This window comes from Diabrotica virgifera, chromosome 5 (genome assembly GCF_917563875.1).
Source record: "Diabrotica virgifera virgifera chromosome 5, PGI_DIABVI_V3a".
Classification (NCBI taxonomy): Eukaryota; Metazoa; Arthropoda; class Insecta; order Coleoptera; family Chrysomelidae; genus Diabrotica; species Diabrotica virgifera.
In genome coordinates, this window is record NC_065447.1 from 242220664 (window position 1) to 242236384 (window position 15721).

Below are 15721 nucleotides of genomic sequence, written 5' to 3' on the forward strand. Positions count from 1 at the left end.
TTCATGAATGAAATACCATGACGTCACTTTTACTTTTCCTCCCTAGGGAGGAAAAGTACAACTTTGCTCCCTACAATCAGGTCCGGAAAAGTATACTTTCGGTAGAGGTAGGTGGAAAAAGTAATTATTACCTATTTCGGCTTTTATGTTGTGGATAACTGAAGAGTATAACAAATTGACATTTCTCTTTAGAGTTCGTCCACTGGGAATGTTTTGTTTGCAATATTTTTTTAAAAAAGAACTAAAGTTTTCATTAGATAATTTTGAAAGCGGTATATTAGAAGATACTAATGCACGACACAAGTCTTTGTTAAAAGTTTCTTGTTCGGTTATCGGTTTGTTTTTGGAACTTGACTGAAAGCACTTGGACACTGAAGGTTGATATTTTTCACCGGATGTGGTTTTTACTTTTTTAGCTAAATGTTTCGCGGTACTGACATGCTGATCTATTTGAAATTTTTTTTCAGATGAAATCTAAAAAAGAATATAAATATTCTATAGTTGTACCCATTTTTAAAATTTAAGATTGTAGAAATAAACTAAAATGAACAGTTTTTGCATAACAATTAAAATATTTAAATTAAATCAAATAAAAATCGGTGTAGTAATCTTGAAAATGTCAAGAAATGACTGTGCAAGAAGGAAGAACCTCCAAATATTTACAATAAGCTCTTGGTCTTTTCTGTTTACATTTAAAGAAAAAATACTGTGAGCATAAAGTAAATCTTGTTTTAGAAAAATTAAAGCAAACTATGCTATTGCTAAAAAAAATGTTAGCGACCTTTCAGTAGACTATTGAATGATTTGAATTTTAAATAGATATCCTATTTTTTATCGCAAGGAGTTTAAAAAATGCTTGAAAAAAGAAAAAATACATCGATTTATTGCGAACTAGCCTTGTGTCGGTACTTTTCTTAAACATAATCTCCAATTTTAAAATCTTTGTTTGTACCACCGTGTAAATTTTTAAAGTAAAATAAAAACTAATACGTATGTAATTACGGTTTTGCCACAACATGAGCAATAAACTTTATCCATATCCATAAGGTTTTATTTTGGTAAACTTTGTAAGGTTTTATCCAAGTTGAAACATTGCTTATTTTCGGCATTTTCAAAGCACAATAATTATTCACAATTAGAAATACTCGTTGTTTAGGCCTCCAATTTTACAACAAAAGTGAAACCAAGTGAAACTGACCGTCAAAATAAAAATTTTTACTTAGAGACATAAACTGGCAAACACAAACCATTAATTCCAGGACAAAACGTGACAAAACTATAAGCCGCTGTCCTTTATTAGTTACTATACCAAGAATTTGAATACCAAGTGATTATAAAACAAAATCAAATATTGGCATTTTCATGCTATCTGTAAGCTTGAATATAAAAATATATAGTTAACACCAAATTCAAATTATATGCACTTTATGCTCACTTTTATAAAAATATGCAAAATTTGACATTTTTGCATTTTTTATGCATTATATGCAAAATATGCAATTTGCATATTTGCCTAAGTCTAATTATCGCTATTCAAAACAGCTTAACCCAGCGTGCGGCTGACTCTTATTTTGCGTTATGTTACTGGAAGTGCGTTGACATTTATTATCTATAAGATAAGAGACCTTAATACCGGTAGAACGATTTATGAAGTGCCTTCTCACAAAATCTTTTTTCTCTCTCTATCTTATGTAAATACCCATTTGATTTTTGATCTATTTCTATTAATTTAGGCCGTTATTTATTAAAAACGTGTATGGCCCGGTGCAAGAGGAAGACGACACATGGAGAATCAGAGAAACGACGAGGTTATCGAATTTAATGAAGGGTATGAGGGATCCAAAATTGAAAAATATTAAATAAAAAACTTAACAGACAACAGCAAAAGGGCCAAATACAAAGAATATATAAAAGGAAGGCTAGAACACAGACAAAAGCACGAGAATCTAAACAGAGAATGGGAAGCGTATAAAAACATCATACAAGACGCTGCCAAAGAGACATTGGTTCTACAAAAAAAAAAAGGTCAAATCAACTGAAGATAAGTGGTTCGATGAAGAGTGTCGTAACATAACAGAGAGAAAAAATAATGCATATCAACGACTACAACAACGACATAGAACAAGACAGGCAGAGGAGGAATATAGAATGCTAAGGAGGGAAGAGAAGAAAATACACCGCAGAAAGAAAAGAGAACACATAGAAAAAGAACTCCAAGACATTGAAGAATTAAATAAACCAACAGAAACCAGAAACTTCTACCAAAAACTTAACAAAAGCAGAAAAGAATTTAAACCAAGAACAATGATGTGCAGAGACAAAGAAGGAGATATAGTAACTCAACAGAGTGAAATACTACAAAGATGGACTGAATTCTTCAAAGAAAAGTTTGAACAAAACGGAGATCCACTATACGATGAAATTATACTGGATCAAACGGATACCAGAGAAACAACCCCCCCCCCTTCAGTAGCTGAAATGCAAGAAACAGTTACCAGACTGAAAAACAAGCGCGGAAACATCAGCGCAGAATTAATAAAAGAAGGCGGAGACTCCCTATTGAATGCGATACACGAACTTATAGTGAACATATGGAACAATAAACAACTGCCACAAGACTGGAATACCGGAGTAATCATTCCACTACATAAAAAGGGAGATCAGCTTCAATGTAAAAACTACCGGGCAATAACGCTACTGACTGTGGCATATAAAATACTGTCAAATATTGTTTATGAGCGATTGAGACCATATGCGGAACAAATAGTTGGGGGATATCAATGTGGTTTCTGCAGGCAGAAGTCCACAATAGATCAGATCTTCGTTTTGAGACAAATCTTGGAAAAGACTAGTGAATTTAATATAGAAACACATCACACATCATCGTCTCTTCATTGACTTTGAGAGTGCCTATGATAGTATTCATCGAGAATTTCTGATCAACGCCCTGAAAGAGTTTAATATTCCAACTCATCTCATTGATATAGTAAAAGAAACACTTAAAGTACAAAGCAGGGTTCGAATTCAAAACGCACTAACATATACAATCCATGTTAGAACCGGCCTACGACAGGGAGATGCCCTATCCTGTATTCTATTCAACATCACATTAGAGAAAATAGTTAGAGAGTTAAAAGTCAACACCAGAGGAACAATAATAACAAAAAGTGTACAAATATTGGCATTTGCAGATGATGTTGATATCATAGCTAGAAGCAAAAGAGAAATGATAGAAGCATTTAATGCTATAGAAAGAGCAGCACAAAACAGTGGCCTAAATATTAATGAAATAAAAACCAAATACATGAAAGCCAGCAAATCGACAGGCCAAAGAAACCTACAGAATCTGACAATATGAGACTATAACATCGAAAGCGTGAAATTTTTTACATATCTCGGTTCACTAGTTACCGCAGATAACAATGTCAGCGAAGAAGTTAAGAGAAGAATACATATTGCTAATAAAACATATAATGGATTCATTAAACACCTAAGATCTAACAACATCACGAGAAAAACCAAATGCAAAATATACCGATCCTTGTAGATGGATCAGAGACATGAACACTGTCGAAAAGCGATGAGAACTTATTAGGTACGTTTGAACGAAAAATCCTTAGATACATATAATTTTGAACTATACGCAGCATACAACGAACCCGACGTCATAACATCCATAAAGATCGGACGTCTGCGCTAGATGGGCCATGTTGAACGAATGTTGGAGACCGAAACACCAAAACATATAATGAAGCAAACACCAGTAGGGAGAAGGTCAAAGGGAAGACCCAGACTTAGATACATGGAACAAGTGGAACAAGATCTGAAAACACTTAAGATTACCCACTAGAAGAACAAAGCAAGGAACAGAACAGAATGGCGGAAAATCCTAGAACAAGCCAGGACCCACAAAGGGTTGTCGAGCTACTGATGATGATGATGATATTGTAAGATTTGTGAAAAGTCAAAGACTCTCACGGCTGGTACATGTCCAGAGACATGAAGATGAAAAAACAACAAAGAACATATTATAATGGAAGCCGATAGGATGGTGAAAAAAAGGAAGGCCCAGGTCGAGATGGTTCGATGACATGGAAGACGATCAATAAACGAATTAACATAAGGCAATGGAGGAGAAGAGCACAAGAGAGATCTGATTGGAAGGACATAGCCAGACAGGTAAAGACTCATCCAGGATTATGATGATAAAGAAGAAGAAGGAGCTATCGACCACATCTAGTTGAATGAAGCTGCTCACCTAACATTATAAGAAATTTCTTTTAATTCTTCAATATCTTGCAAAATATGTTGAAAGTCTAGTAAAGTTGCCAATTCTTTAAATAATGATTTAAGATCTTCTTCCATTCCCTTCATGCATTCGGAATTGTCGTCCTAAAAAACGGTAGATACAAATTAGCAAAACAATTTTTTTTGTAATTTATTCGTTTTTTAAATAACGTTTTTAACGTTTGCCTTCGATAATAAATATTTTCTTGTATACAGGGTGCCCAGAAACTCTACCGACAAACGAATACAAGAGATTCCTCAGATAATTTTAAGACAACTTAACCCAATTCATCTAGTCCGAAAATGCTTCCTAAAGGAGCTAGAGCTATTTGAAGATGGCGTCTGATAAATAGTTTTTCTTAAATATCTCCAGAACGCTTCTATTTAGAAAAACTAAAATTGGTACACATATTTATCTTCCAGAGATAAATCGATTTCATCCATTCCAAATTTCTAGTACTGGTCATAGGTGTTCGTTTTGGGTAGGGCAACAGTTATATTATCGCATAACTTTTTTATTTTTAATTTTTAAGCATTTTTGAGTCTGGATTATTAAAACGTAAGGTATTATAGTACTAATAGGTACTCTTTCTTTAAGTCGATAGGATACACCGTTTTCTAGAAAAATTGATTTGAAAATTTTTCGTTCTTTGAATATCAAAAAAAAAAAAAAAATTGAAAAAAAAAACTATTTAGCGAAACGAAAACTGGTACGTTTATTTATATTCCAGAGATGAATCAATTTCATTAATTGCAAATTTCTAGTACGGGTCATAATATGCATCTGTTTTGGGTAGGTGAACGGTTATTTTACTGCATAACTTTTTGTCTTTAATTTTTAAGAATTTTTGACACTAGATTATTAAATTATGAGGTATTCTAGTACTAAAAGTTACTCTTGCTTTAAGTTGGTAAAATACACCGTTTTTTTTACACCTGTGTGTCCTACCGACTTAAATCAGGAGTACCTTTTAGTACTAAAATACCTGACAATTTAATAATCTAGTATCAAAAAATGCTTAAAAGTTAAAGACAAAAATGTTATGCGATAAAATAATCGTTGCCCCACCCAAAACGGACGTCTATGACTGGTACTAGAAATTCACAATGGATGGAATCGATTTATCTCTAGAAGATAAATATCTGTAGCAATTTTCGTTTTTCTAACTAAAAGCGTTCAGGAGGTATTTAAGAAAAACTAATTACAAGACGCCATCTTCAAAGAGCTCTAGCTCCCTTAGGAAGCATTTTCGGACTAGGTGAATTTGATTAAATTCTCTTTAAATTATCTGAGGAATCCCCTGTCTTCGTTTGTCGGTAGAGTTTCTGGACACTCTGTATAGATAAGTATTATTTACTTTTCGATATTCTAAGAGAAAGTAACCACAAGTAAACATTTCACGCAGAACCCTTTACAGAACAATAGCGAGCAAGTAAAACCGTGTCTGAATCTGCCAACAAGTTGGAGACCACATGCATTTACCTTACAGAGGTCAGAGAGAGCAAAATACAATATTTGATTCGTCAATACAGATCTTCTAAAACTACAATATCGTTGGAATTGGGTCTTGAATATTGAAAGAAAGCTAAGTCCAAATACTCCCAACCGCAACTTCTTCATAGACCAAGATGCTATCGTCAACTGGGGCGAGTACGTTTTTCCAATGAAAAAGTCATTATTTTAGATAACGAAAAGCATTTCACTTTGAGTAATTCTAAAATGTGCTAAAAGTAAGCCTAAAGAACACCACAGCAAAGATCAGTTTCAACGGAACAACTTCTAAGGAGATAAAAGTAAACAAAAGCGTCAAACAAGGTGACTCTATCTTTCCGACACTGTTTAACCTGATATTGGAAGCAATACTAAGGAGGACAAACTTTGCAAACAAAAACATTATTACAGATCAACTTCAAGTATGTAGTAGCATATGCAGATGATCTAGTCATCATAGCGAAGGCGAAGATGACACTTATGAAAGCAGTTGAAAGATCAGATAAGGAAGCAAGGAGAATAGGGCTAAAGATAAAACTAGCACAAAACAAAATACATGACGGTGGGGAAGGACGACACAACAACTCAGAAATATCTAATGACACAGAACCATAACATAAGACACTATATCCACATTTAGATACTTGGGAGTAATAACAGGGAAAACCGGAAAAGAGAGGAAATCATTCTGAAAGGCAAAAAACATATGGAATGAATATAGAAGCAAGACTTTAAGTAAGAAAAGAAAGATGAACCTATATAGTACCTTGTTGTTCTTTATTTGGGTTTATATGACTGCCAACACTAAATCTTTTCGCCAATTTTACTATTTTTTATTTTATTAGCCATTTTTTCGTATAGGACCTTAAGAGGAAACAGTAGCGATCAACAGGTAGCGAAAACGCGTTCCAAGATTACGGCTGTAATTTTGAATATTTTTTCGAGATATTTGGCACACGTATTCGTAATATAATAAAGAATGGTGGTACAGAGCCCAATTTGAAAAATATATTAATATGTGGAAATTACTCTGTAATTAAATACAATATTAAAAAAACGAGCCTGTACCGCCATGAAGAAGAACAAAAAAATACACTTTCTTCAAATAAACTTTTTTATCCGATGCCTAGATTTTGTGTCATTTTGGAACTACTAAAATTTTTTATTTCATTAGAACAAAAAAATACACTTTCTTCAAATAAACTTTTTTATCCGATGCCTAGATTTTGTGTCATTTTGGAACTACTAAAATTTTTTATTTCATTAGTAGTTCCAAAATGACACAAAATCTAGGCATCGGATAAAAAAGTTTATTTGAAGAAAGTGTATTTTTTTGTTCTTCTTAATGGCGGTACAGGCTCGTTTTTTTAATATTGTATTTAATTACAGAGTAATTTCCACATATTAATATATTTTTTAAATTGGGCTCTGTACCGCCATTCTTTATTATATTACGAATACGTGTGCCAAATATCTCGAAAAAATATTCAAAATTACAGCCGCAATCTTGGAACGCGTTTTGGCTACCTGTTGATCGCTACTGTATCACCTTAATAAGACTTGTCATTAGATAATATGGGATGGAAACATAGACGATTAACCAAAAGAGGAAGATATCCTTTTGAAATTTCTAAAATTTGAAAGTAAATAATGAGAATGATACTGGGTGACAATGTAACAAAAGAGGGAGAGATAACAAGGAAAACAAATTGAAGAATTAAAGGGAGAAAATATAGTGAGATGCATAAAATCTCTTCGCTTAGAATGCGTAGGACATATAAAGAGACGCCTACACTCAGATATGTTGAGAAGGATAACTAACTGGATATCTACCAATATGATCCAAAGATAGAGGAAGGCCTAGAAGAAGATGGCTGGATGATATAGAAAAAGATATGAGAGCAATTAATGTTAAAGACTGGAAAGTCAGTGCAAGGACAGGAAGAAACGGAAAAGAGTTATGACAGCAGCAAAGATACACAGCAAGCTAGAATATAAATGACATACAGATAGGAGTAATCCACCTCACCCAAGAAGAGGATTTTAAACGCCATGGTGTTAGCGCCGTTAGCTATAATCCCTAGGGATTGTAATGGTGATGAATTTTGAAATGAAGGGAAACGATTGATTGATTTTATATGGACAACGTAGAGGAATGTCTTGACAATGTTAGCAACAATCATTACGGGGCTATTATTATTACCAGAGAACGGCAGTTCTCGCCAGTGGCGCACACAGCCACTCCCCCCCCTAAACGCGACACTATATAAATATACACGAAATTTTCGATTTTCTAAATCTGCCTGAACTGAAAATTGGGCCAACTCCCATTTTAAAGTTCAGGAAAAAACTCACCCATTCATATGTCAACATCCATTTTGGTCCAAGGGTGTGGATTTTACGGCCCTTCCTATTTAGGGTCTGTTTTTCGTTCTCGTCCCCAAAACTCCCAAAAACTTCAAAAATTTAAGTCCGACTTTTGCGGCTTCTAATAGTACTGATCATTACATTTCCAACGCATGTCTAATTTTAAAAATCGGTTATACCATTCAAAAGTTACAGAGCTCAGAAATATGACTCAATTTTTATTTAAAAAGTGGAAAATGTTTGTGGATATGTATGTATGTGTGTGGAAAAGTTACACCCATTTGATTTTTTTTCTGTGTTTGAAGAGGCTGTCAGGGTCGATTTAGAACCGGTGTAGTTTGTGACTTTTGACCACCCATAAGCCAGCTATAGGACTTGGTAAGTACAAAACGGCATATTTTTTGGGGGTATATATCTTCGGTTCAAGAAAAGACAGGAGAACAGCAAATACACCAAATCAATAGTGTTTAGTTAAGCTTTCAAATGGTGTCTAAGCCGTCAGGATCAGACATACACACGTCTCAGTATAGCCGAAAAACTGAAAAAGTAAACTTTGAAAATTTTGGTTTCTCGACAATTACTCAACGGTGTATACCTACGGTGTATACGAATCTATCTACGGTGTATACCTCATATACGGGAAAATTCGAATTTTTAAGTTATAGGCTTCATAAGTATGATCAAATCTATTTCCTACGGGAAAAACGGTTCCTCAAGCTCAATAATTCCTGTAATAGCTTCAGTTATCATACTTGACCTTAGATCCATCAGATACAACTCGTCAATACGTTTCAAACTCATGTTTATTGATCAAAATCGGTTAAGCCGTTTAGAAGTTATTAAGAAGCTGCAAAAGTATAATCCAATTAACGATTATTCCCCAAATGGTTTATGAAGTTTTAGTCGTTACGACGCTAGATTTGATCTGGCAACGGGCAATTCGAGTTCATTTACCGGCCATCTCAATATTTTTTTTCAATTTATTTCGAATAGAAAAAAATCTAGTGTACAGTCGACGGACACTAGATCAGTTGGGAGATAATCCGACAAAGGTGACCATTTATAAAGCTTAACGATGTACAATGTACATTGCATTACATTAATCGAGGAACATTGCATTCAACTTCATACATTTAATTTATAAATAACTTTGAAAAACTTCAGTTACAAAAGATCTGATATGAATATTACGTGGCGTGAAAATGTATTTTCATTTTGATGCTAAATAAAATTTTAGTTTTATTTTAAAAAATTTTTCCATAATATTTGCTAAATTTGAAGTAAAACGCGCCACAAAAGAGTAACTTTGATACAGTTTGAATTTTGAAATTCATTTGTGGCGCGTTTACTTAAAATTTAGCAAATATTATGAAAAAATCTTTTAATAGTCTAGGGCGCATCTGTTTTGAGATGGACGTTGAGAGGTGACTCAAATTTTTTTGCAGAAATTGCTTAAAAATAACTCAAATAATGATATTTGAGTTATCCTCCCACTCAAAATGGTCCGGAACATTGTTTAAATAATCAAAATGTCCAAATATGAAGGAAAAATTCGATTTTTTTATTGGTTTTTTGATTATAACCTTAAAACTGTTCATTTTTGAGAGAAGTTGTACTGACATAAAAGTTGCATAATTAAATTTCCTACAAAATAAAATTGTTTAAAAATTTAAAAAATAGTCACATTTGTTGCAGAATAGCAATAATTGCGAAAAAAAACATACAAAAACAAGTATTCGCATTAAACGTTTTTCAACCATTTATGCTACACTTAGGACCTTCATATTTGACCCAGAAAAACTTTATGATACAGTAAAACAATACTGTAGATTTCATTAAGATCGGTTCAACAGATTTTGCAAAATAAATTTTGCAATCCAGCTTTCGCAAAAAAAAAAATCATTTTTTCAAAATGTTACAGGACTGAAAATAAAGCAGATAGCAAGTTGAAATTTTTTTTGCTTATAGAAGTGTACTGTACCTTTCATTTGCAGACTTAAAATCGATTAATTACCACGGCGTCAGGAAATTTTTTAAATTAACATTAATTTTTGGTGCTACGCGCAGGACAGCGGTGTTCGATTCGCACAAGTTGATTTTCACCAAAATTTTTTCGAATCTTTATCTACTATAATTATTTTCTTACTCTATATTTTGTTGTATTTTAATATTTTAATTCCACAAAAATCAAACTAATTTTATTGTTGTTTGTGAAATATTTTTTAAACAATTGCATACGTTTAAAAATAATAAACTTATATTCTCTAAGTTAAAATATATGAACAAAGAAAGTTTTTGCTAAAAAAAGTGTTATTTCAAAGGATAGAGTATGTGTTTTTATTTTTCAATAAACAAATTTATTTACTTATATCGAAATGTAATAAAAATTAAAATGTATCAATCATTATCAAAGGTCATTGGAATGCCCAATCAGAGCAAACTATCCGCTGTCCTGCGCGTAGCACCAATAATTAATGTTTATTTAAGAAAATTCCTGACGCCGTGGTGGTTAATCGATTTTAGTTTTGCAAATTGCAAATGAAAGGTACAGTACACTTCTATAAGAAAAAAAAAAATTTAACTTGCTATCTGCTTTATTTTCAGTCGTGTAACATTTTGAAAAAATGAATTTTTTTTTCGAAAGCTGGATTGCAAAATTTATTTTGCAAAATCTGTTGAGCCGATCTTAATGAAATCTACAGTATTATTTTACTGTATCATAAAGTTTTTCTGGGTGAAATATGTAGGTCCAAAGTGTAGCATAAATTGTTGAAAAACGTAAAATGCGAATACTTGTTTTTGTATGTTTTTTTCGCAATGATTGCTATTTTGAAACAAGGGTGACTATTTTTTAAATATATAACCAATTCTATATTGTAGGAAATTTAATTATGCAACTTTTATGTCAGTACAACTTTTCTCGAAAATGAATACTTTTAAAGTTATAATCAAAAAACGAAGAAGAAAATCGAATTTTTCCTTCATTTTTTAAAATTTTGATTATTTAAACAATGTTCCGGACCTTTTTGAGAGGGGAGGATAACTCAAATATTATTATTTGAGTTATTTTCAAGCAATTTCTGCAAAAAAATTTGAGTCACCTCTCAACGTCCAAATGTACTGATATTTTTACAGATGCGCCCTGGTCTATAAAATAAAACTAGAATTTTGTTTTGCATCAAAATGAAAATACATTTTCGCGCCACGTAATATTCATATCAGATCGTTTGTAGCTGGAATATTGTTTGCGCCACTCATTTTTACGGCGTTTAGCAGTTTTTTATTCTTGTACACTATACGTAAAAACTAATTCTATATCTCGTACTTACCTCAGAAATTACTTTTTCTAAAATAGAGAGATCCTCTGCAACACTATGGGGTATATTCATAATTTTTCTAGTTACGTTTGTTAGATCGTATTTTTCAACTAAATTATCCACATCTTTTTCCAGAATATTAAGCTCTTTCAAAATATTTTCCACCGAGTCAGTCTAAAATAGGTAAAAATTATATACAGTGAGAGGCAAAATTATGGAATAAATTAGTTTTTTTCGAGAATAGGCACTTTTGGAGACAAATCTCGGAACAAATCGACTTTTATTTTTAAATTATGATTTTTTGGTATATAGGTATAGAGGGCGTGTGCTAGCTTATTTAAAAGGTTATTCAATTCTCTATTCAGTAATATCAACATTACCATAATTATTTGTACAGGGTGACCATATATTATTACGTTTTTCAATAATGTTTATAATTTGTTTAATACAAAATACTTTTTACTGCTGATAGAAAACAAAAAAATGTTTATTGGATTAATAAAATTTGTTTTGGTTTAAACTAAATGTTCATATTGTCCTGTCCACCTGCCTGTTAGCAGGTATTGAACCTGGTATTTTCTGGATTTATATTACGAATTGTCAATCTAATTATATTTTTTAAATTTTGTAAGTAATCAATTAATGTAAGCTTTTGATTTATAAATAACTTCATAGGAAAAAATCAAGTGGTATAAGATCTGGAGATCTTGGGGGAGGATCCAATATCTGTTTAATAACTGATCCATGTAAACAGGAGGTTATTAAGGATTGTATTATTAAGGATTTTATTAAATTTACTCTGTTAGAATTTATCAATAATACAAAACTTACATTGTTCTGTACACCAGTGATACTTATATCAGGAGTATTAAGTTTATCTAGATAATCTTTGATTATTTTTAATTCTTCAAACAGTGTTTCTTCGGTACTGTTTAATCCAATGATCTTGTTAATTGCATTATTGTTATTTGTTTCTAATTCCTTTAGTTTGTCTTCTGCTTCGTTTATGTGCTTTCTCAGGATCTTGACTAACTCTTTTAATTCATCAAGTACATCGTAATGGTCCAATAGTTCATTGCCAATGTTTTCTAAAATTAAATAAAAAAAAAAAGAAATTAATCAGTAGGTGTAAGTGTTTTAAAACGCAATTAAAGAGAAACATTAATTACTGGAAATTGTCATGGTCATAGTTATTGACTAATTGATAAATATAATCACTCTATTGCTAAATTTTTTATTGATGCATTTTTTCCGAATGTTTTTTCGAGAATTCATATAAGCAATTAAGAAAATTGGCTTGCATAGATTATATTTCAATAATTTAAGTAATTAGTCTAGTAAAATAAGATTACACTACATGTAAATCGAAATGTAAATTCGTACAGATTGGAACAAATTTTATATCAAAGTTTAGGTGAGGACAAAAGATATTTTGAAAAAGGTATCCAAATCATATAAGGGGATCATTGTTTAAATAATTAAAAAGGGGTCATTTTTGCACAATATTTACTTTTTTAACTGCTGAGGTAATTTACATTTTAATGAAGGTCTTTGAGGTCTTTTTTCTACAAAGCTGAAGGACAAAAATTTCACCTAAGACTTACTAGATTAAATTTGACCCCCTATTTATTTAAATAATTATATACAAAATTTAAAAATCAAATTAGCAAAAAAATATTTTCTGCGTTTTAAATAAACACTATAAATTATTTTCTTTAACAGAAGAAGTTGCGCTATATTACCAGTATTAAGCGAAAAGAAATTGGTTAAAAAATATTTAATAATTTATGAGATATTTAATTTGTTTATCAAATGTTACCAAAAGAATATAAACTTGTTTAGAATCTCATTACTTTTATTTTTATGTATGTTTTTAATAAATGTATTTATAAATTCAAATTTCAATTTAACTCCCCTCTAAAATGACATTTCAAAATTGTTCTAATTTGTTTATAATTTGTTTTTTTTAATAACGTCGCGGGGACTAAACATTTTGAAATGCTATTTCGATAACTAAATATTTCGGGTTACTGGGAATTTTTCACTAATTAACAAACTTTTTTTGTCGTTTTTTCTTCTTTTTTTTTTCTTATAGTAAACGATAATATAGTCTTATGAAAAAACAAAAGATGTAGATCTTTGAAACACACTCAGTGATCAAAAGATCCACTGGTACTGGTTTAACGACCACTCGTACGAAATCAAACAAATGAAATAGATAATGTGGAAAAATCCCCTTACGAATAATTCACACATCTACCATTTCGGGCTGGGAAAATTTTTTTGAATAGAATCAAAGATCCAAACACCAGTTCTTAGAAATGTGTTTCGCCCACTTCAACCTCTCTGGGCTCACCAGTGAAGATGAGAGGTTGAATATCTTCAGACACATTCCAATCACAAAACAACATTCGAGTCCTAGACATAGCAGGAGCGTAAATCTACGCCCAACCTGACAATGACAGTCTCAAGTTTTAATTCCCTAATTACTTAAAGTAAGATAATGTTTATGAAAAAACAGAAGATGTAGATCTTTGAAACACACTCAGTGATCAAAAGATCCACAGGTACTGGTTTAACGACCACTCGTACGAAATCAAACAAATGAAATAGAGAATGTGGAAAAATCCCCTTACGAATAAATCACACATCCACCATTTCGGGCTGGGTTTTTTCATTCACATACCTAGCCCGAAATGGTGGATGTGTGAATTATTTGTAAGGGGATTTTTCCACATTCTCTATTTCATTTGTTTGATTTCGTACGAGTGGTCGTTAAACCAGTACCTGTGGATCTTTTGATCACTGAGTGTGTTTCAAAGATCTACATCTTTTGTTTTTTCATAAACATTATCTTACTTTAAGTAATTAGGGAATTAAAACTTGAGACTGTCATTGTCAGGTTGGGCGTAGATTTACGCTCCTGCTATGTCTAGGACTCGAATGTTGTTTTGTGATTGGAATGTGTCTGAAGATATTCAACCTCTTATCTTCACTGGTGAGCCCAGAGAGGTTGAAGAGGGCGAAACACATTTCTAAGAACTGGTGTTTGGATCTTTGATTCTATTCAAAAAATTTTTCCCAGCCCGAAATGGTGGATGTGTGAATTATTCGTAAGGGGATTTTTCCACATTCTCTATTTCAATAATATAGTCTTGCTTATAGAGGGGGTTTCATTAAGAATGTAGAATGTCTAAGTTGTCTATTCTAGACCTCAAAATATTAAGATGTAACCAAATTCACCCTAATAAAATATGGCTCCTTATTGAGTTACAGAATGCTTTATTTATAAATTTAAAAATTATTTTTGCTCAGTATTTTAACACTATTCGACGTATCCCTTTCATACTTAGTAGAAAGTGTATGTACTACACAGCCTATGAAATTATGTTAAATACAGGTTTCAGGCTATTACCAGGCAGGTTTATTATTACAGGTTTCAGGCGTACGACAGGGGAACGAAAATGGTTGACCCTTCCCAAATTCTACGTCACTGGCGAAATTGCCATTTTAGCGCAATTTTTAGATTCTTCAACACTCTCTATGTAATTACCGTACTCTTCACATATTTGAAGTTAAACATATAACGGCACAGTTATTTTGATTAATATTTTATGCCGCTTAATTTTTAATTTAAATATCTCGAAAGTTAATGATTTTATCGTTAAGACTGAAGAGTATATTATTCAATCTTAACTATAAAATCATTAGATTTCGAGATATTTGAAACTAAAAATTAAGCTACACAATATATTAATAAAAATAACTAAATAACTGTGCCGTTACATGTTCAAATATCTCGAAAACTAATGACTTTATCGTTACGAGTAAAGAGGATGTTATTTACACAGAGAGTATTGTAGAATTTAAAAATTGTGCTTAAATGGCAATTTCACCAGTGACGTAGAATTTGTGAAGGTTACTGTCCCCTGTCGTACGCCTCTGGTAATAGCCGGAAACCCTTATTTAATATAATTTCATAGGGTGTATAGTACTTACACTTTCTACCAAAAGTATGAAAAGGATACGTCAAATAGTTTTAAAATCCTGAGCAAAAATATTTTTTAAATAAAACACCATGTAACTCAATAAGGAGCCATATTTTATTTAAGCGATTTTGGTTATATCTTAAAATTTTGAGGTCTAGAATCTCTAACTCAGAGATTGGACATTCTTAATGAAACCCCCTCTATAAGCAAAACTACATAATATATCTTTTACTATAAGGAAAAAAGAAGAAGAAAAAACGACAAAAAAA

General features: G+C 31.9%; 1 protein-coding gene across 2 annotated transcripts in view; it reads right to left on the minus strand.

Annotated features, from left to right (window-relative positions):
* The window catches only part of LOC114325124 (uncharacterized), a 134823-nt gene that overhangs the window by 46255 nt on the left and 72847 nt on the right, over nt 1–15721 (minus strand). For both annotated transcript variants that reach the window (XM_028273071.2, XM_028273069.2), the window contains exons 2-4: nt 12295–12551; nt 11476–11637; nt 4259–4392 (exon numbers count right to left, since the gene is read on the minus strand). In XM_028273071.2, the coding sequence (XP_028128872.1) occupies nt 4259–4392; nt 11476–11637; nt 12295–12551 (553 nt within the window). The remainder of the gene's footprint in view (nt 1–4258; nt 4393–11475; nt 11638–12294; nt 12552–15721) is intronic.